This window comes from Cervus elaphus, chromosome 1 (genome assembly GCF_910594005.1).
Source record: "Cervus elaphus chromosome 1, mCerEla1.1, whole genome shotgun sequence".
NCBI classification, from domain to species: Eukaryota; Metazoa; Chordata; class Mammalia; order Artiodactyla; family Cervidae; genus Cervus; species Cervus elaphus.
The window spans coordinates 62573339-62595077 of record NC_057815.1 but is presented as its reverse complement, the minus strand read 5'-3'; the positions used below and the strand labels follow the sequence as shown (position 1 = coordinate 62595077).

Genomic DNA, 21739 nt, shown 5'->3' with positions numbered 1-21739 from the left:
TCTTCAGTGGGCTCCTTTGAATATCAGCTCACATTTCTCTTCTTACTCGTATTTTTCATCTCTTAATTTTACCTTTTCTTCTGAATAGACTTCATTAAGATGTGAGAGTAAAAGATCTGGCTATACATCGTGATTTACTTATCCTAAATTTCCACCTACACTTTGTCATCAATTTCAGGAAGAGAAAACCAATTATGAACAAATTCATTGTCTTCTAGCTATACTCAATAGAATCTAGTTAAGCAATTTTCCTCCAAATTAAAGCAGTAATTAGACATTTATTTTCCCTGGACTTAGGCATTGTCTGTCACCTTCAGACCTCTTCAACCTGATCAGTGCTGCCAGGTGATCTTTTCTTATATAACATTTAGACATTCAGAATATTTCATTCCCAACTACACCCTACAATCTCTCTCTCTTTCACACACACACATACACACACAAACTCCTTAATGATTTCCCAACAATGTCAAGACAATCCAGTGAGGAAAAAATATGTTCCTGAGACAACAGGCTGGCTATCCACACTCAAAATAATAAAACAGAACCTCTATCTCACACAGTAAAAATGAACTTAAAATAGATCATAGCTTTAAGTGTGAGAGTTAAATTATAAAATCTTTAGAAAAAAATATAGGAGAAAGTCTTCAGGACTTTGGGTTGGGCAAAACCTTCAAAGACATGACATCAAAAGTACAAGTGACCAAAAAAAAAAAAAAAAATGGATTTCATCAAAATTAACAATCTAATCTTCAAAGGGTGCAATCAAGAAAATTAAAAGACTACCCTTAGAATGGTAGAAGATATTTACAAATCACAGAACTCATAAAGGACTCATATTTAGAATATATGAAAATCTCAGAAAAAGACAAATAACCCAATTAAAAAAAGGACCAAGGACATGAATAGACATTTCTCAAAAAAGGTACACAGACAGTAAAGTGTATGAAAGGATGATAAACACTATTAGTCCTTAGGGAAATGCAAATTAAAATAATGATGAGATAGCACTTCACACAAAGTAAGTTATTATAATAGAAAACAAAACATATAATAACAAGTAGAGGCAAAGATGTGGAGAAACTGGAACCCTTCGTACAAAGCTGGTGGGAATGCAAAAATCACAGTCACTTTGGGAAACAGCCCGGAATTTCTTCACAAAAGTAAATACATGATCCAGCAATTCTATTCTTAGGTATATAACCAAGAGAAATAAAAAGCCTATGCTTATAAAAAAAAAATTGTACAAGAAAATTCATAGACACATTATTCACAACAGCCAAAAAGTAAAACCAATCCAAATGTCTAAAAACTGATGGATGAACAAAATGTGAAAAACCCATCCAATAGAGTATTACTCAGGTGTCAAAGGAACAAAATACTCATACAGGATACAACATGGATGAACCTAGAAAATACTATGTTGAATCACAGAGCCCTCTGCTCTGATTTTTATCTGGACACCCTCATATGTCCAGGTCCCCCTTCCCTATCTGCCTTCTCAGACTAAGTCAGTTTCCTTGGGGCAGAAGTTTAGCCTTTCTTTTCTTCTCAGAATTGCTGTGCTATTAACCCCCTACAGTTGAAGTTCCTGAAGCTTCATAAAGCTTGCTTGTATTCCTAAAGACCTAAGTAGAAACATTGACAGTCTCTCAGTTATATCGATTAAAATTAATACAGTTATATCCGTAATACAAGTTCCAATTATAGTCGTAATTTTAAATTGCTAAACTTTAATGATCTTTTTGCAAAGCATGCCGTTATAACACCAAGTTGTTATCTTTCCTTATCCATATAACTTTATACTTTTATTCGGACATTTAAATTGATACTTTAATATGGAGTACAGGTATACTCAATGTTACTAACACTGACATGAAGTCGGAAAGTCAAACTGAAAACAATCTACAAGTACCATCCCAGGCCTTCAGGTGTTGGCCGAGACCTCCCAATTTGCGGTTCAACCGGTAAGCAGAACCGCCCTCTGGAAGCCGCTTGCGGCCCTGGAGTGCAGGACCCAGCGCGGCGCTGGACAAATCAGCAGCATCTCCTCCCCCCGGCCCCGCCCCCGCCCCTTCCCCCGAGCCTCTCTGCCTCGGTGGCGGCGGCAGCAGCTGTAAAGCCTCGGCTCTGATCCAAGTCACAGATTCCAGGTTGGTGAGCGAATCCATTTTGTGGCCAGCCGCCGCTGTCCCCACTAGTGTTCAGAGTTTGACCCGTCCTACAGGTTGGTTGGGGGTGTTCGCGGGTGGAGGCCGAGTGAGGGAGACCTCTGCAGTTTGGAGACGACGCAAGTTCAGGAAAGGAGTGAGAGAGAGACACCTTTGGAGCTGGGAGTGGCCTGTGTCAAGGTGGTGATAATGAAACCCTGCTTCTGGAAGCTAAAGGATGTCGGGGAGTCACCTCTGAAAGTCCTGTTAGGGCATGACGTTAGGGAATAACGGCCGACCTGGGGACTGGCTTGGATCCAGAGGTCAGCAGCCCTTCCCCCATCGCCAACTTTCCTGCTCCAGGAAGTGAGCTCGTTTATCCTGCCCCACCCCCACGCCCACCCCTGAGGCCCCGACTCCTCCCGGAGGGAGTTGGGAGATGAGCCTTCCGGACGCGCTCAGTCGGACCTGCGGGCTGCGTGCAATTTCCCCGGAGCGGGCAGGGCGGCGCCCCGCTGAGCTCAGGGGGGGGGGAAAAAAAAAAGACCTGTTAGTGAGCGTTGTCTGTTCTTCAGAGACTATTTGAAAAGCCGTTCGTTTGCCTTGACTATCTGAAGTCTCTACGTGCCCTTCACCCGGAGATGTCTGCCCTCTGTGGCTGGACCACTTACTGTCACTTGAAGTGACAGGGCGGTAGAAGAAATGGGATCCCTTCCCTTGTGGGGCTCATGATACAGATCATTTATCTTTATTTCTTTCTCATCCTCACTGCGAATGAGCTCAGCGAGATTAGAGACAACGTTTAATCTGTCAATGAAGACAGAAATGTGTGGTTAGGAGCATAGGAGCTGCGGCCAGAGGGCCTGGGCTCAGCGTCAGCCTCGGACACTTAGACCCAGAGTCTATGTGCCCCTTACCTATTGCTGGAGCTTCAGCTTCTTCCACCTATATAATGGACAGCGTCAGAATTACATTCTAGAGTTTTGGTGAGGTTTAAGTGAGGCAGAAGTTTAAAGACAGGAGAGCGCCTGAAAAAATCGTAAATACTCAAAATATTAATCAAACTCAATACCTACCTTAGAAAAGTACGAAATCAAAATTTTGGAAAGAATACCGATATACTGACTTTTACTCTGAAAGCCGTTTTAATATCGAGTTGTGAGCTTTCATTCTAAAAGATGTTTCAGATCTAAGTATCAGTTCATTCTCTGTCCTTCCCCACCCACCTTCCCCCCTTCCTATTTTGCACCCTAAATTGTATTTACCTGGGAAGAAGGCAGGGCTTCTGAGGACCTACTGTGCATACGAATCGCCTGAGATCTTATAAAAATGCAGATACTGAATTGGTCTCTCTGAGACCCAGAAATTCTGGATTCCAGTGTGGCAAGTTAGCACACCACTTGACCATTTTCTGGAGGCTGCTTCTTATGTAACTGGTCCCACCCAGTCCTAGATTTGGCTTCTTTCATTTGCTAATTTGGGCTTCCCAGGTGTTGCTAGTGGTGGAGAACCCGCCTATCAATGCAGGAGAGCCGTAAGAGAATGCAGGTTCGATCCCTGGGGTGGGAAGATCCCCTGGTGGAGGGCAAGGCAATCCACTCCATTATTCTTTCCTGAAGAATTCTCACGGACAGAGGAGCCTGGCAAGCTACAGTTCATGGGGTCCTAAAGAGTTGGACCGGACTGTAGAACTTTCAGTTTCATTTGCTAATTTGATCTTCAGAGTTCTTCCGCTTAGGCTCTGGTATCTGCTCTCACACAGCGGGACTAGTTTCTCTACCGCTCACACTGCTCTCGAGACAAGGGACTCGGCTTTTCCTGTGTCATTTGGGATGCATTGAGCAGTAGCCATTGGTGAAGGGCCTAATGGGATGTGGGCAGGGCTCACTCAAACCCTTTATAGCTGAATGTCAGCTGAGTCTGTTTTCTTCCTTTCCCCAGGTTCAACTTCATGACAAGAGACATCAACTCTTACATAATCTTTTCTGTTCAAGAATCTTACTCTGCCTTGAATATCTCAAGTAGAGCATTAGATAGAAAAGTTATGTAGAATTATAGGGCCACATATATAATTTAAATTTTTCTATTGGCCTCATTAAAACATTAGAAGAAACTGATTTTAATATATTTAACTTCATGCTCCTCATAAATATATTTAGGCAATGTAATCAATATTTATAAATCCATTAATGAAATGTTTTAGATTATTTTTTCTTACCAAATTTTTCTTACCAGATTATTTTTTCTTACCAAATCTTCAGTGTGTATTTTATACTTAAAACATCTCGTTTCCAATTAGCCACATCTCAAAGTGCTCAGTAGCCACATGTGGCTACTGTGCTTGACAACACATTTCTAACTTGTGTTCAGGAGATCAGAAAATTAAGCCTCAGTTTTTCGTATTGTATTTCTTCTATTTTTTGTTAGCTCTACTGAGTTGTCATTTACATTTAATAACTTAGCAATTTTAAGCCTACAGTTCCATCAGGTTTGACCATATATAGTTGTCCAAACAACACAGTCATGATACAGTCATGATATATACAGGAGGTTTCCATCATCCTCCAAACTTTTTTGTGTCCCTTTGTAATTCATCCCCTTCTGACAGCCCCGGGCCCTGGTATCCACTAGTCTGTTCTCAAATAGTAGACTTTTTTGTCGTTTTTAGGATTTCATATAAATGAAATCATACAGTACCTTATCCTTGCTGTCTAGTTTCTTTCATTTTGCATAATTCTTTTGAGGTTTATTTTGTTGTATATATCAGTGCGTCCATTTTATTGTTTGGTAATATGCACTGAGGTCATGGTTTCAGCTCACTAGATCCCTAGCAATGCCTTATACTCACTTATCTCACAGATTGTTTTCTTGGTCTGGGGCACTTTTTTAGGCTCTTCTGTAAGGGCTTGCTACTGACAGGCAACTTGATTTTTTTTTTTTAATCCTATCACACCCTCAAGAGGGGAAAATTAATGTCAATTACAGGACCTGTCACCAGATTCAATGGGTCGATATATTGCTTGGGGTGCATCGCCAATGGACCACCAACTACTGATTAAAGTAGAAGTGTTTCTTACTTGTGACAAGTAAGGAGACAGGGAGAAACTCTCAAAAACTGTTTTTCTGAACAGCAGGATCAGGGAAATTTTGTATCTGGGGTGCATGGCTATTCATGAAATGGAAGGCTTGGTCTTCCATATAGAATGGGTTTCTCTAGCTTGCCAAAAATGGCGAGCAAACAGGTGCTTGGTTGTTTGCTCACACTGTGGTTATCTTGTTGATTGGAATGCACTGTATCCTTTGTGAAACATCTGGTATTTGGAAATTTTTGCAACTTTTTGCAATGGTTAGTTTCTTCAAAACAATGCATACCTTGGTTTAACTCCATCAGTTCCCTGCTGCTGCCTAGCTAACAGATTTTGCCCACACTGAGCATGTTGTACACAGTGTACATCCACCTTTGCTGGGGGCCAGTCAAGAAACATTATGGAATTATAGCTGCTCTCAGTCACTCTGTGGCCTACCTTGTACATGAGGGTCACAGCTGGAATCAGAGGTAGTGTACCTTCAAGAAGGCAGTGCCTTTGTCAGCTGGCTCTTCTTTGGTGACCCAAACTAGATTCCTAGGCCCATTCCTATATAGGCAAGTGGAACATGTGGTTTCCAATGAGTGATTCAATGCTGGAATACTATAAACAAATAATTTTAAATGTCTTTAAAATTATGTGATTTAAACCAACAGTACTATAATTTAATGACTGAAAACTTTCAAGAATGAGAAGATATTTTTCAGTGAGGACACCTATATTAAGCACAGACAAAAAATAAAGTTAGGGTCAGTTCCAATATCTTGAGTTGTCTCATCAGAGAAGCTACTAGCTTCCCTAACTAACTCTTATGTGAGGCACAGAAAAAAGACTGGGCCAGGTCCAGCTTTCTCACCTTGTTCTTAAATGACATCTTATTAAATCTTGTAATGATTTGAGATAGTGGATTTTTTCCCCCTAGGTCCAAAAGTAGGAGGAAGATCTGAAAGGGATGAGAAAGTGATGCATTTATCATTATAACAAATATTTATATAGAGCTATCCATTCATCAGATTTTGCTGTATCCCTGTTCCTGGTAAAAATATCAAAGAGGCTCTTTTCATCATGGTACTAGGGCAGAGCACTAAAGGACTGGCAAGCAATGATGGTATAAATGTAGTGACAGCCAGTTTTTACTGAGACTCTTCCACACAGGTTCAGGTAATTTATGACAAGTGTGCTATAAGGGAGGACTTGTCATCAGCAATTCACAAAACCACATCTCAGATCAGGAATTACCCCAGTGTTCCAGAACCAGAGACGACAAATTCAGGATTCAGAGCTGCATCTGTATTACCTCAGTTGGCAGTGCCTTCTCTTCTCATCTCACACTGTCAGGGAAAGGGAAGCATGGAGTCCCAGGGATGTGCCATGAGGAATGAAGCACAGCAGGGCTGGAGAAGGAGCTGCAGATAGCTTAGGAAGTGCTGTAGGATGCTTTCAAACATCAGAAGAAGGGAGCTATCGTGCTGAATCAGTACAGCTGAAAAATGAGACAAGCACCAGTCAGGAGTGGGTAGAAACAAGCTGAGCCACTTTGTGGTCTGAGTGCCTTTGTAGGTGGTGTGGGGGGTGGGGGGTGCGTAAAGGAAACATTCTCTTCTTTTAAGGACCAGCCAACAACTGAGGTTTGGATTTGCATAAAACTAGATTATAACCTTTGCTTCATCAGTTATTCATTCCGAGACCTTTGGTAATTGAATTTTAAGAAGTTCACTTTTTGCATTTGTAAAAAAAAACAAAAGGGTGTTATTCCATTTATCTGATTGAGTTATTATGGGATTAGATTATATAATGCCTGTAAAAAGTTCAGCCATTGCCTCTCATATAAAAAGCAATCAGAAAATGGTCTCTATGATTATTTTTTGTTTTCCACTGTCCCTTGCAACAAATAACTTCATGTGTACATACTTGCTTGCATTAATAATGATTGTCTTTGCTGTGTGTTCAAAAGAGGATGTGTTTCCTGCTCAAAGTCTGAATGGTACACTTCCTTGTACAGGATTTATTTCAACCATCCCTATCTCCCCATATCAACTACAGCACTGTGCTTGACTCAGGTCTTTTCCCACAGCTGCCTTGTGTAAAAGCTGTGGAGTTGGGAGAGCTCTGAACCAGAAGTCACAAGATAGCCTCTCCCTCTTTTTTTTCCTGTCATATAATTTTTAAAAATTGAGATACAGTTCATATACCATAAAATTCACCCTTTCAAGGTATACAAATAAGGTGTTTTTTTTTTTAATCACAAAGATGTTCACTAGTACCACTGTCTAATTCCAGAATATTTTCATCACCCCCACAAAGTGACTCTACGTGCATCAGTAGTCATTCTCTATTCCCCATCCCACCAACTTGTGGCAACCACTAATCTACTTTGTGTGTCTGTAGATTTGCCTACTCCAGATTATTTTTAAATTTTATTTATTTATGCTGCACTGGGTCTTCATTGCTTTTGCGTGGGCTTTCACTAGTTGCAGCAAGTGAGGGTTACTCTTCGTTTTGGTGTGCGGGCTTCTCATTGTGGTGACTTCTCGTTGCGGAGCACAGGCTCTTAAGTGCATGGGCTTTGGTAGTTGCAGCACACGAGCTCAGTTGTGGCATGTGATCTCTAGGGCACGGGCTCAGTAGTTGTGGCACATGGACTTTGCTCCGCTGCATGTATAATCTTCCTGGACCTGGGATCGAACCTGTGTCTCCTGCATTGTCAGGTGGGTTCTCATCTATGCCACCAAGGAAGTCCTAGACATTTCTTATAAAAGGAGTTATATAATATATGATCTTTTGTATCTGGTTTTACTCACTTAGCATGTTTTCACAGCTCATCCATGTTATTAAAGGCATCAATTCTTCATTCCTCTTTTTCCTCCATTTTTATCCTTTTCTCCTATTAGCGATTCTGAAATACTTTCCCCAAATGCTATAAGACCTCTTTGTCCCAAACACCCCACTTGCATACTTCTGCCTAGGTCTGCTCTCGGTGAATTATCCTATCCCTAGACCATATGTGACCTCAACTGCCTACCTGTCCCTTCCTCTCCCATTCACTTGGGCCCCTTAAGCCTGCTAGAGTTTTGGACAGGCCTGGTGAAGTCTTGTCCCCAAAGCACCAGGTCTGTCCCGGACTTTGAGCACCCATAAGACCATCTTTGCAGTCCATGGGATCTCAAAGAGTTGGACACGACTGAGCAACTAAACTGAACTGAACACCATCTTTCCTGGAGAAGGAAATGGCAATCCACTCCAGTATTCTTGCCTGGAGAATTCCATGGACAAAAGAGCCTGGCAGGCTACAGTCCATGGGGTTGCAAAGAGTTGGACATAACTAAGTGCTAACACAAACACACCCCCATCTTTGGGGTTAAAGTTACAAGATTGAGGATGGAGCTTTGAACTAGGACTCTGGACGTGAGAAGTGTTGCCGACTCTGTGATTTATAAGCTGTTTGATTTTTATAAAATCGCTTAGTTTCTCTGTTTATCAAAAGGCCAAAAATAATTTATTCATAGTTTTCCTATGAGGGATAAAGCAGGGGAATGTGGTTTTGAAATCACAACTGGTTATAAAAGTGTTGGTTGTAAAGATATGACATCACCTTATTGCGGTCATTGTCATTTCTTTGGGTTTTTCTGGGAAAGTGACTGTGAAAGATGAAAGGGCTCTTTGTAAAGCTCTGCTAGAAGGTGGTCGTGTCTTCCCAATAAGTGATAACCTTTGAATTTGGAGATTAGATCCTGGAGAGCCATGCCAGCAGGATGGCAAAGAGAGGTGAAGAAGCTGATGAGAAAGATCTAATCATCTATGGAGAGATGAGGAGGTTCTAGTTTTCTTCATCAAAAGTTGAGGACCTGTGTGTCAGGCACTAAACTCATTCAGTAATAAGCAAAACAGTCCCTGATCTCATGGAGCTTATATTCCAGTGCGAGGATTCAGGCAAATACAGATGCGTATTGTTGTTTAGTTGCTTAGTCATGTCTGATTCTTTGTGACCCCATGAACTGTAACCCACCAGACTCCTCTGTCCATGGGATTTCCAGGCAAGAACACTGGAGGGGGTTGCCATTTCCTTCTCCAGGGGATCTTCCTGACCCAGGTATCAAACTTCCATCTCCTGCATTGGCAGGCAGGTTCTTTACCACTCTGCCACCAGGGAAGCCCCCCAAAAGAAATGTGTTAGGTGGTGATAAAAAGAAAAATCAAGCCATTGAGTCTATGGAGAAGGATGGTGTGGGTGGCTGTGCCTTAGCTAGGCTTGACAGAGAAAACCCTTCTGGTAAGTAAACGTGTAGGGAGAGAGTTGCAGGAAGTCAGAGAGTCATGTGGATACCAGGGTGAAGGGGCTTCCTTGCAGTAGGAACAGCAAGTGCAAGCATCCTGAGGCAGCAGCATGTTCTGGTGCTTTGAACATTGAGGATGTGTGTTGGTGGGCTGAGAAAAGGTTAAACAGATGGTGACTCACCCAAGGCCACTTCTCTCCAGGATCTCATTGTCCCTTTATCCAGTGAGTAAAAAGAAATTGTTTTATTGCTATAATGCGGACCTCATTGCTATAATGAGGGTGCAAATTGATGTCTAATGTGAGGCAGGGGCAAAGAACATGTTTGAAGTTAGAATGAGACGTTCCCATTACCCCAGTGCCTGACCTCTTTATCCAGAACAGTCAGCTTCCCTTTGTCTCCCTCATTTCTTACCCTGAACCCTTTTTTGTGTGCCCATCTACTCAGGATTCTAAACGCTGGAAGCACCTTAGAAGTCAGGGCTGGCCAGGCAGAGGCCAGGAAAGTGGCTACAATGACTTCAGCAGTCCTGGTGGACATCCAAGATGAAGTGACCTGCCCCATCTGCCTGGAGTTCCTGACCGAACCCCTGAGCATAGACTGTGGACACAGCTTCTGCCAAGCCTGCATCACTGCAAACAACAAGGAGTCCGTGCCTGGCCAAGATGGGCAGAGCAGGTGTCCCGTGTGCCAGACCAGCTACTGGCTTGCGAACCTGCGGCCCAATCGGCACCTGGCCAACATAGCTGAGAGGCTCAGGGAGGTGGTGTTGGGCTCAGGGAAGCAGCTGAAGGTGATTCTTTGTGCACACCATGGAGAGAAACTCCAGCTTTTCTGTGAGGAGGATGGGAAGCTCATTTGTTGGCTTTGCGAGCGGTCTCAGGAGCACCGTGGTCACCACACATTCCTCATGGAGGAGATAGCCCAGGAGTACCAGGTGGGGGCCCAGGTGGAGGGAAGACAGGCAGGAACAGACTGCTTGGTAGATTTTAACTTTTCTTTATGCTCTAATCTAATTTCTTTGTAGTCTTCTCATTTACCTAGAGGGTGAACCTAGAAAAAGCCCTTCTGACCAAGAGCAGAGACCGTCTCTTTCTTGCTTGCCACGATTGGCTCTGCATGTGTAGAGACTGCTGCTGAAGGCCAGCAGGGGGCTGGACAGGTTGAGGGCAGGGGATATATTGGCAGTGAGAGTAAAGAACTTAAAGTGATTCATGGTCAGGTGGTTCCCCTGCAGAAAAGAGAATGTGCCTATTCTCACTGGTTTCCATCCCTTGTTTGTAAAAGGTAACTTTGACTTTCTCAGTTTTTCATTCCAGGGTTGGCATTTGGTATCTCCTGAGGTCAGCGTAATCTCTCCCCCATTCATTCCATGTCTTGGCACTGAGACAGTTTGACACTTGACCCTACCTGACTTGATGTGTTTCTTCCAGGAGAAGTTCCAGGAGTCTCTGAAGAAGCTGAGGCAAGAGCAGCAGGAAGCTGAGAAATTAACAGCTGTTATCAGAGAGAAGAGGACATCCTGGAAGGTAAGAGAGTCTTCTGAAGGTGTCCTGGAGCAGAAATCAAGCCAGGGCATGGGAGCTGAGGGCAAAGGAGACCCAGTTTTGTCTGTTTCCCAGTTTGGCTAGATAAGCTTCCCTTTGCCCAGTTCTTCACTGCAAGCCTTCCAAACAAGGGTATTGTTCTTGGTGCACAGTAAGGGGGAGAGAAGGGGAAATAGAAATGAACATATCAAAGGGAATCTAGGTTTCTGAAGATAATTATATGGGAAAATGACCATAGTCATTGGCAGCCCTTAATTAAGGATTCTGGACCTTGTTCTATAGTTTTAAAAGTTGGAAAAATAGGTCAGGCACAGGCCAGTCATTATATCAATATTGATAACTAGAAGAGGAGGCTGATGCCAAGTCCTGACAGGCCAGAGAGGGTGTTTAGAAACTGAACCACCCCCAGGAATCAAAGTCTCTGTCTTAGAAGCCTAGATAAGGCAGCCTGGGACCAGTGGTCCGAGAAGAGCTGAAGGGAGAACAGGAGGAAAGAGCAGGTTCTGCAGGGCCTACTCCCCGATTTGCTCCTCCATCCTAGTGAGACCTTCCAGGAAAACAATGCTGAGCCTGCCTCCCCCACCCCTCCGCCCCTTATACAGGAGACCCTCAGCTCAACAGACTAGCAGCCTCTTTTTTTCCCTTGTTCCTTAAGAATCAGATGGAACCTGAGAGACACAGGATCCAGAAACAGTTTGATCAGTTGAGGAGCATCCTGGACAAAGAGGAGCAGCGACAGCTGAAGAAGCTGGAGGAGGAGGAGAGGAGGGGGCTGAACATGATAGCAGAAGCTGAGGTCGAGCTGGTCCAGCAGAGCCAGTCCCTGAGAGAGCTCATCTCAGACCTGGAGCGCCGTTGTGAGGGGTCAGCAACAGAGCTCCTGCAGGTAGGAATGGGAAAGGGGCCTGTGATCTGAGAGTCAATACCAAGAGAAGATAACTCTCCCCTTCTGATGTGGGACTCCTATCCTGGTGGAGGAAAGAAAAAAAATCTCCTCTGAGAGAATAGCACTGAAACATGTTGGATGCATGAGACAAGTGCTCAGGGTCGGTGCACTGGGAAGACCCAGAGGGATGGGGTGGCGAGGGAGGTGGGAGGGGGGATCTGGATGGGGAACACAGGCAAATCCATGGCTGATTCATGTTAATGTATGGCAGAAACCACTACAATATTGTAAAGTAATTAGCCTCCAACTAATAAAAATAAATGAAAATAGATATTTTAATGCAGTAATAGACAACTAAAAAAAAAAAAGAAAAAATCTCCTTTGATCATATAGTGCCTCTTCACTATTAGACAGTTCAAGGTTTAGCCATAGATAAAGCACAGGATAATTAAAAGTACAAATGCTAAGGGATTGTTTCATTTTTATTTCCTATATATAAAGGATACAAAAGTTCATTTAATACTATGTCAAAGATCTCATATAGTGAGTGATATTTTATAGCATCATTTCTGAGTCTTGGTACTATTGACCTCTTATGCTCTGTTGGGATTGGTCAGGTTCCTTTCACCCAGATTAGTCACAGGCATACACAACCAAACTCAAGTACTTTAGAGCTTTTTTTATGTAATCACCAGCCTTTCTTTGCTGTGACTCTCTTCTTTAGGACAGAATCATTGAACATGTTGTAATAGACGTTCAAACAGAACTTTTGAGGCACAAAGAAAGAACTCTGGTCTCTGTGTGTATATAGACTGGGAGGGTGCAAGCTGTCAAATCCAGAAATCTGAGTGGCTATTTCTTCATAGAGTGAATAGTGTGACTGTTAAGTTGAAGCAGGATGTACCTTGAGACATTCTGAAACCTTCAGGCTGTTCCTCATTTTCTGTTTGGTTTCTTGCTTTCCTCTTGCTGTCTTTGCTAGTGGAATAATCATTTAGTTACTTAATTTTGGGCCCTAGTATTGGAGTCAGTTCAGTTCAGTTCAGTCGCTCAGTCGTGTCTGACTCTTTGTGACCCAAGCACGCCGGGCCTCCCTGTCCATTGCCAACTTCTGGAGTTTACTCAAACCTCATGTCCATTGAGTCGGTGATGCCATCCAACCATGTCATCCTCTGTCATCCTCTTCTCTTCCTGCCTTCAGTCTTTCCCAGCATCAGGGATCAGGGTTTTTTCAAATGAAATCAGTTCTTCGCATCAGGTGGCCAAAGTATTGGAGTTTCAGCTTCAGCATCAGTCCTTCCAATGAATATTCAGGACTGGTTTCCTTTAAGATGGAAAGGTTGGATCTCCTTGCAATCCAAGGGACTCTTAAGTTTTCTCCAACACCACTGTTCAAAAGCATCAATTCTTCGGCCCTCAGCCCTCTTTATAGTCCAACTCTTACATCCACACAAGACTACTGGAAAAACCATAGCTTTGACTACACAGACCTTTATTGACAAAGTAATGTCTCTGATTTTAAATATTATGCTGTCTAGGTTGGTCATAACTCTTCTTCCAAGGAGCAAGTGTCTTTTAATTTCATGGCTGCAGTCACCATCTGCAGTGATTTTGGAGCCCCCAAAAATAAAGTCTGCCACTGTTTCCACTGTTTCCCCATCTATTTCCCATGGAGTGATGGGACCAGATGTCATGATCTTAGTTTTCTGAATGCTGAGTTTTAAGCCAACTTTTTCACTCTCTTCTTTCACTTTCATCAAGAGGCTCTTTAGTTCCTCTTCACTTTCTGCCATAAGGGTGGTGTCATTTGCACATCTGAGGTTATTGATATTTCTCCCGGCAATCTTGATTCCATCTTGTACTTCATCCAGCCCAGCGTTTCTCATGATGTACTCTGCATATAAGTTAAGTAAGCAGGGTGACAATATACAGCCTTGACATACTCCTTTCCCTATTTGGAACCAGTCTGTTATTCCATGTCCGAATCTAACTGTTGCTTCCTGACCTGCCTACAGATTTCTCAGGAGGCTGGTCAGGTGGTCTGGTATTCCCATCTCTTTCAGATTTTTCCTGTTTGTTGTGGTCCACACAGTCAAAGGCTTTGGCATCATCAGTAAAGCAGAGGTAGATGTTCTTCTGGAACTCTCTTGCTTTTTCTATGATCCAACGGATGCTGGCAATTTGATCTCTGGTTCCTCTGCCTTTTCTAAATCCAGCTTGAACATCTGGAAGTTCACGGTTCTCGTACTGTTGAAGCCTGGGTTGGAAAATTTTGAGTATTACTTGACTAGCATGTGAGATGAGTACAATTATGTGGTAGTTTGAGCATTCTTTGGCATTGGCTTTCTTTGGGATTAGAATGAAAATTGACCTTTTCCAGTCCTGTGGCCACTGCTGAGTTTTCCAAATTTGCTGGCATAATGAGTGTAGCACTTTCACAGCATCATCTTTTAGGATTTGAAATAACTCAACTGGAATTCCATCACCTCCGTTAGCTCTGTTTGTATTGGGATCATCGGGTAGTTCGTATTGGGGTCATGGGGTCATGGGGTAGTTGTTTTCCACCTCTTGGAGCTTTTCCTCATTCACTGCTTCTGGTTTCATGTCTTTAGCTTATTCTTCTTCCTTTTTTCTTCATCTTTGATGTTGGGCTGCCCTAATGCTTCCTTCTAACCCCACTTATTCTAACCCCTTTACAAGTGTCCTCAAACTGGAAACATTGCTTCATAAGTACAAATGGATAATCAGTTTGTTTAATAGTTATTTGAGGAACCCGCTCGACTCTTCTACCCAAAACACCCAATGGCCGTTTTAACTAGAGTGTTATCTTAGTCAATTTTCATAGAACTTGCCCATCACAGACACTTCCTTCTTCTCTTTTCCATTATCTGTTTAACATTGTTGTGCATGAAGATTTGACAGCTGGATACGTGCCTGCAGCTTTCAAGTTTCAAAATGTGAACCCTGAGAATAAAGTTAAGCTAAGAGGAAGAGGCATGAAGTGGCACCCTGACTTGATCATTTGAGTGTCTTTAGGACTTCCCTGTAGCTCAAACGGTTAACCTGCCTGGGATGCAGGAGACCAGCGTTTGATCCCTGGGTTGGGAAGTTCCTCTGGAGAATGGAATGGCAATCCACTCCAGTATTCTTGCCTGGAGAATCCCATAGACAGAGAAGCCTGGCGGGCCACAGCCCATGGGGCCGCAAGGAGTCGGACACAACTGAGCAACTAACACACACACACACATTAATAAGTATGCCTTAAGATTAATACAGTCTTGGGACTCCCCTGGTAGTCCAGTGGTTAAGACTCCGTGCTTCCACTGCAGAGGGTGCAGGTTCAATCCCTGGTCAAGGAACTTAAGATCCCACATGCAGTGTGATATGGCCAAAATAAAAATTGTTACAAACCTGAGTCTACATCTGCCACTTTACATATTCAAGCCAGTTTGAGTTGTGTTTTTACAAGATACAACCAAAAATAGCTCCACTACTATGAAAATAGTTATTCTTATATTGCACAGATCAAACCATTGGCCTTTTCTTCTACTGAATTGAAGTGTATAGAGCAGAAGTTAGGAAGATCAATTAAGAGGCCATGAGATAATTCTACTCAAATGAATCAGGCAGTGGTAGTGATGATAGTAAAGAGCAGTAGCTAAAAGAAGTTAAGGGTGTGAAATGGACTACTTTGGTTTAAGATGGGATGTTGGGGTGAATATCAGTTTTTAAGACACTACTTTGCCTACAATTGGTGACTGAATGTTGATGTCATTGAAAAACATGGAAAGGAACAGAGAAGACTTTGAGGTTGCAGAAAAAGTAAGTTTTCTTTCAGACATCTTGAAACTGGTTCCTGTGGCTTCTGTTGTTTTAGTTGCTATGTCGTGTCCGGCTCTTTGTGACCCCATGGACTGTAGTCTGCCAGGCTTCTCTGTCCATGGGATTTCCCAGGCAAGAATACTGGAATGGGTTGCCATTTCCTTCCCCAGGGGATCTTCCTGACCCAGGGGATTGATCCCACGTCTCCTGCATTGGCTGGCAGATTCTTTATCACTGAGTCACTAGGGAACCCTGTGGCTCATGTACTGGGGTATATAAAAGAAATGTGAGCATCATCAACAGGTGTGTGTGTTGAAATCAAGAAAAATACAAAGCAAAGCAACATAGAGGGTTAGGGGAGGTGGGATTTGAGAAACAGCCTCATTTAAGGTCTTGTATCCTCAGCAACCAGAATGTAAGCCTCTAGATCACAGAAATTAGGACTTAGTCATGTAAGAGCATCTAGGACCATGCACAGTGCCTGGCCAATAATAGATGATGTACATATATAACATCACACACATACACACACAGTTATAAAAATAAATGCACTATGGCATGAGTTGAATCATTTCCTGATATGCCTGGATAGGGCCTCAGGGAGAGTCTGCTTTGAATTCTTACCTCTACTTTGTGGCCTCCATACTGGATATCTCTATCCCCAACATATCATGGGGTGGTGAGGGTGGGATGATAGGCATGGATGTGGTTTAGTAGAGGACAAGGTCTATTACTCCTTAACCTCTCTCTTTCTTTTCTAGGATGTGAGTGATGTTGCGAAAAGGTATGTGTAGAACATGAGGTGGTTCCCTTGGGTTGGCGAGATTCCTATACCCTGTGAGGAGGGGTAGGATGCTCCTATGGTAGAGTTATCTTACAGTTAATGAGAAAGGAAAAAAAGGTCACCAGGCAGGGAAGATTTAGGACTGTGGTGTCTTGAATTGCTTAGCATGAGAATTTGGGGTCCTTCAGAATAAAGGGAATGGCTTGGTTTCTGTGTTAGGAGAAATTGGGTTGCGGTAGGTCACAAATTGAGGACAGTGGTGTCCTTAATCAAGGATTACAGTATCACTGATTTACCTTGTACCCTGTGATAGAACAAACCTGTCTATACCTGCTTCCAGCCCTGATTCCAATACTTTATAGCTACCTAAAAATACACAGCGATTTTCTTTGCCCATATACTTTATTACAGGGAAATTTCCCATTTGCTTTTTTTTTTTCGGAGTTCAGGAATCAGCTCTAGGGACCTCTGCTTAAGTTTCCCTTTCTCTCTTGGCTTTGGAACAATCTGTACCTTGCTACCAAGTTTTCCTCAGACTACCATTTTTCTCAGTTATAATAAAAACATAGACTGAGGTCTTGAAAAAAGTGACTTTGGCCCTGGAACAAGAACATATTCTGTATCACATACTCTAGAATTTCATTCTTCAAGGTGACCCCTAAAGTTGCCCACATACCTGGTATCTTGAGGCTCCTATGGACATGTGACCTGTGGAGCCTATTGTCCCTTTGGAAGTTTTCATTCTCAGTCTGGAGGTGAGGACATTTCCTTTCTCCAACTGAGGTAACATTCCCAGAGACTAAGGGACTGTTCTGCAGGTCTTTCTCCATAGGCATCTGTAAGATAATTAAGACCTAAACTACAGACTCTTCAGAGGCAACCCTTCGTCTGATAACTCTGAAGGCCCCATAGCAGGTCCTGATGTCCTGCCTGTCCACACAGATACCTGTAGACTCTCTAAAAGTCACTGATGTTTTAAATATTTTGTGTCTTTTTTAGAGGTAGCAAAAAATTTCCCAGCCATTATTTTATTTAATATTATACAGTCTCTGGGCTTCCCAGGTGGTTCAAGAGGTAAAGAATCTGTCTGCCAGTGCAGAAGATGTGGGTTCAATCCCTGGGTCAGGAAGGTCCCCTGAGGAGAAAATAGCAACCCACTCCAGTATTCTTGCCTGCAGAATCCCATGGACAGAGTAGCCTGGCAGGCTACAATCCATGGGATTGCAAAGAGTCAGACACGACTTAGTGACTTAGCATGCATACAGTCTCTAAGATGCAGACAAAGAAGGGGAAATTTTTGTTTCACAAAACAACAAACCAAATAAAGAAACCAAAATGAGGCTTTGAGGGATAAATTCTATCAACTTAAAAAAAAATTGTTGTATATTTGATTCAAAAGAGTATATTAGTTTAAGGTATACCACATAGTAAATCAATATTTTTATACATTACACTCCATTTAAAGTTATTATAAAATATTGGCCATATTCCCCATTCTATACAAAAGATACATGCACCCCAGTATTCGTTGCAGCACTGTTTACAATAGCCAAGATGTGGAAGCATCCTAAGTGTTGATCATCAGTTGGCTGAATAAAGAAGATGTGGTGTAGATATTAATACATAAATATAGATACAGAGACAGATAGAGATACTGTTTTTGTGACTCTGTGCTCAGTCATGTCCAACTCTGTGCAACCCCATGGACTGTAGCCCACCAGACTCTTCTGTCCATGGGATTCTCCAGGCAAGAATACTGGAGTGGATTGCCATGCCCTCCTCCAGGGGATCTTCCCAACCCAGGAATCACACCTGTGTTTGTTGCATCTCCTACATTGGCAGGCGGATTCTTTACTACTAGTGCCACCTGGGAAACCCAGATGTAGGTACTACACAGTCATAAAAAAAAGCATGAAAGTCTTTTCAACATGTACACATATGGTGAGAAGCTAGTTTTTAGCAAGGTCTTCTGGCTCCTATGCCAGAGCTCTTTGCAAAATGATGCTAATTTTCTTCAGGAAAGAATGTTGAAGTTCACCAGTGGGCCTGGGCCACAGGAATTAGAGGCACCCAAGTTTAGCAGTGTTGGAGTTTTGTAATGTCTTTTCTCTCTAGGAGTGAGTTCTGGACCCTGAAGAAGCCAGAGGCTCTCCCCACCAAGCTGAAGAGTATGTTTCGAGCTCCAGATCTGAAAAAGATGCTGCGAGTGTTTAGAGGTGAGGAGTTTCAGGGAACAGAGTTTGGATGGGGGATCATGGTAGTAGTAGGAAATGAAAAGAATGGAGGGCATAGTTGGTATTTGGGGACAGTGGCAGAGGGAGAGACACAATATGCTGAGGAAGATGGGGTTCATACTCAAAAGGGGAATCAAGTGGCCAGTTCACAGCCGTAGCGAATTCCCAGACACTCCCCTCACCCAGGTAAGAGAGAGACAGCAGACCTGAGACTGCTGGTGTGATTGACTCTTTGTCATTACAGAGCTGACAGATGTCCAGAGCTACTGGGGTAAGTAGAAACTGTGGCCTCTTTAAGCTGACCTGTGCTTATATCCTCACTCATAGCCACACACACTCTCAGATATGAGGTGTCCCTATTCCCCACAACCACCCAGCTCCATTTCCTTCCACTCAGAACCTACGTTTGCTCTTCTCAGAGTCATAAGACCATGTACCCATCCTCTGCTGATGCTGTACTTTTCTCCCACAGTGGACGTGACCCTGAATCCACACACGGCTAATTTAAATCTTGTCCTGTCTAAGAACCGGAGGCAGGTGCGATTTGTGGGTGCCCAGCTGTCCGGGTCTCATCTGGAAGAGCATTACGGCTGTGGTGTCCTGGGCTCTCGGCACTTTTCCTCAGGGAAGCATTACTGGGAGGTAGATGTGGCCAAGAAGACTGACTGGATCCTGGGGGTGTGCAGTGATTCAGTGGGACCTGCTTTCTCTTTCAACCAGTTTGCAAACAATCGGAATGTTTACTCCCGATACCAGCCTCAAAGTGGGTACTGGGTGATTGGATTACATCACAAGCATGAATATAGAGCCTACGAGGAATCGTCCACATCCCTGCTCTTATCCATGACAGTGCCCCCTCGCCGCATTGGGGTGTTCTTAGACTATGATGCCGGCACAGTCTCCTTTTACAATGTCACCAACCATGGCTTCCCCATCTACACCTTCTCTAAGTATTACTTTCCTACAACCCTTTGTCCGTATTTTAATCCTTGCAACTGTGTGTTCCCGATGACTCTGCGTCGCCCAAGCTCTTAAAACTTTGTGAGTTTATACACTGTACTCCAAGCCTCTCCTCATCTCAGTTTATCCTTTCTTTCCTGTTGACCATTTGGTGAAGATTTTTCTTTGTTGATGCAGTATTAGAAAATACTGTTCTGTCTGATGTCAGTTTATGTACTGAATGGAAAATTGAGTTTCAACATGTGTTGTGTCTATAATTACTGAGATAATTACATGTCATTTTTATTCTGTTACTGACTATATATATTGATTTGTTTTCATTTTAAAACCAACACAAATTTCTGGAATAAACCACTATTATTATTCATAGGCAATACTGGATTTGTTTTTGCTCATATGTTGTTTAGGTTCTGTTTTCATCTCTGTTTGTGAAATAAAATTGACCTGTAACTTTATATTCCTGTAACATTGTTGTCAGCTTTTATAAAATGCAATATATGAGCAAAGAAATTGCTGGGTTTCTTGTGTAAGTATACATAGAATTGAGTGCTAAAATCCATTGAGTGTTTTTTTTGTTTAAGTATATAAGATTGAATGCTAAAACATTAATTTTGGTGGTTTTAAATTCAATTTAAAGAAAGGTTCTAACTTCAATTTTCACTGCATACTTCATGGATTTTAAAAATCTTAGGTACTAATTGAAAAAAAAATGATTATAAATGCATTGAAATAAAAACAGGGGAGAAGAGGAAAATGACTAATCCAATACAGATTTTTCTGCCAGAATGTGGGGAAAATGTAAAGAGAAAATAATCAATATAAAGCACTTTTAGGAAGAGAATGATTTCTTCTAGTTTCTCCATACCTCCTTTTCTTTATGTTCATGAACAGCTTGTGTATAAGTGCCTTTGGTAAACAGGTGCTGTATGCTTTTTGAGCCAACTGTAAAATTACAATGAGGTGGCTGTAAGGATGGAAACAAATATCAAGGAGTTGAATATCAAGAGCTTGGCTGTCCATTATGGTAGCCAAGAGGTTCTGGTGGCTCTTGAACACTTGTCTGAATTGAGGTGTATCATACGTATAAGTTGCACACTGAGATTTTGAAGACAGTTCAAAAAAATAATGTTAAATATCTTAATGTCTTTCACATTATAGATAGCAATGATAATGGGCTTCCCAAGTGGCTCAAGAGGTGAAGAATCTGCCTGCCATGCAGATGACCTGGGTTTGATCCCTCGGTCAGGAAGATCCCCTGGAGAAGGGAATGGCTACCCACTCTTTAATATTCTTACCTGGAGAATCCTGTGGACAGAGGAGCCTGGCTGGCTAGAGAGTCCATGGGGTCACAGCATCAGACATGTCTGAAGCGACTTAACACCCATGCACTCATTCACAGTAGTAAAATAGTTCAGTTATATGGTAGTATATGGTTAATTTTTTAACTGCCAAACTATTTTCCAAAGTAATTATACCATTTAATATCTTTTTTATCATTGTAGAAGTTATTCTGCATCCTTGCTATAACTTGATTTTGTTTCCCTTTATGTGTTTTAATAGATGTATGTAGTGAGGTATCTCATTGTGACTTTAATTGTTGCTTATTTTCTCATTACTGAGTTTTGAGAGTTGTTTTTTATACATTCTTGATATGTTTCTCATTATATATATGCTTTGCATATATCTTCTCCTAATATTTGTCTTTCCTATTTATTTACTCTATTTATTAAGAGTCTTTCAAAGAGGATGAGTTCTTAATTTTAATAATGTCCAAATTAGCAAGTTTTTCTTTTATGGATCTTGATTTTGATGTTTTATCTAAGAACTTTCCTAACCAAACGTCGCAAAGAATTTTTCTTTAGTTTTCTAGAAGTTTAGATTTTATACTGTCTATGAACCGCTTTGAGATTTAAAAAAGAAAATAGTGCAAGGTATGTGTCAAAATCCATGTCTTTGTATATGGATCCAATCATTCCAAGCACTATTTGTGGAAAAG

At 42.2% G+C, this 21739-nt stretch overlaps 1 protein-coding gene across 4 annotated transcripts; it reads left to right on the top strand.

Moving 5' to 3' along the window:
• The first annotated feature begins 2026 nt into the window (after positions 1-2026).
• Positions 2027-20200, top strand: TRIM6 (tripartite motif containing 6). Of its 4 annotated transcripts, none has more exons than XM_043905723.1 (8): positions 2027-2153; positions 9958-10447; positions 10944-11039; positions 11713-11943; positions 16527-16549; positions 18665-18765; positions 19028-19054; positions 19256-20200. In XM_043905723.1, the coding sequence occupies exons 2-8, from the start codon at positions 10025-10027 to the stop codon at positions 19816-19818; spliced, it is 1464 nt and encodes a 487-aa protein (XP_043761658.1). In that variant the 5' UTR covers positions 2027-2153; positions 9958-10024; the 3' UTR covers positions 19819-20200. The 4 variants fall into 4 exon arrangements, with proteins under 4 accessions (XP_043761658.1, XP_043761676.1, XP_043761647.1 ...); XM_043905712.1 differs by having other exon boundaries at positions 2054-2227; XM_043905731.1 differs by having other exon boundaries at positions 2064-2157.
• The last annotated feature ends 1539 nt before the right edge of the window (positions 20201-21739 follow it).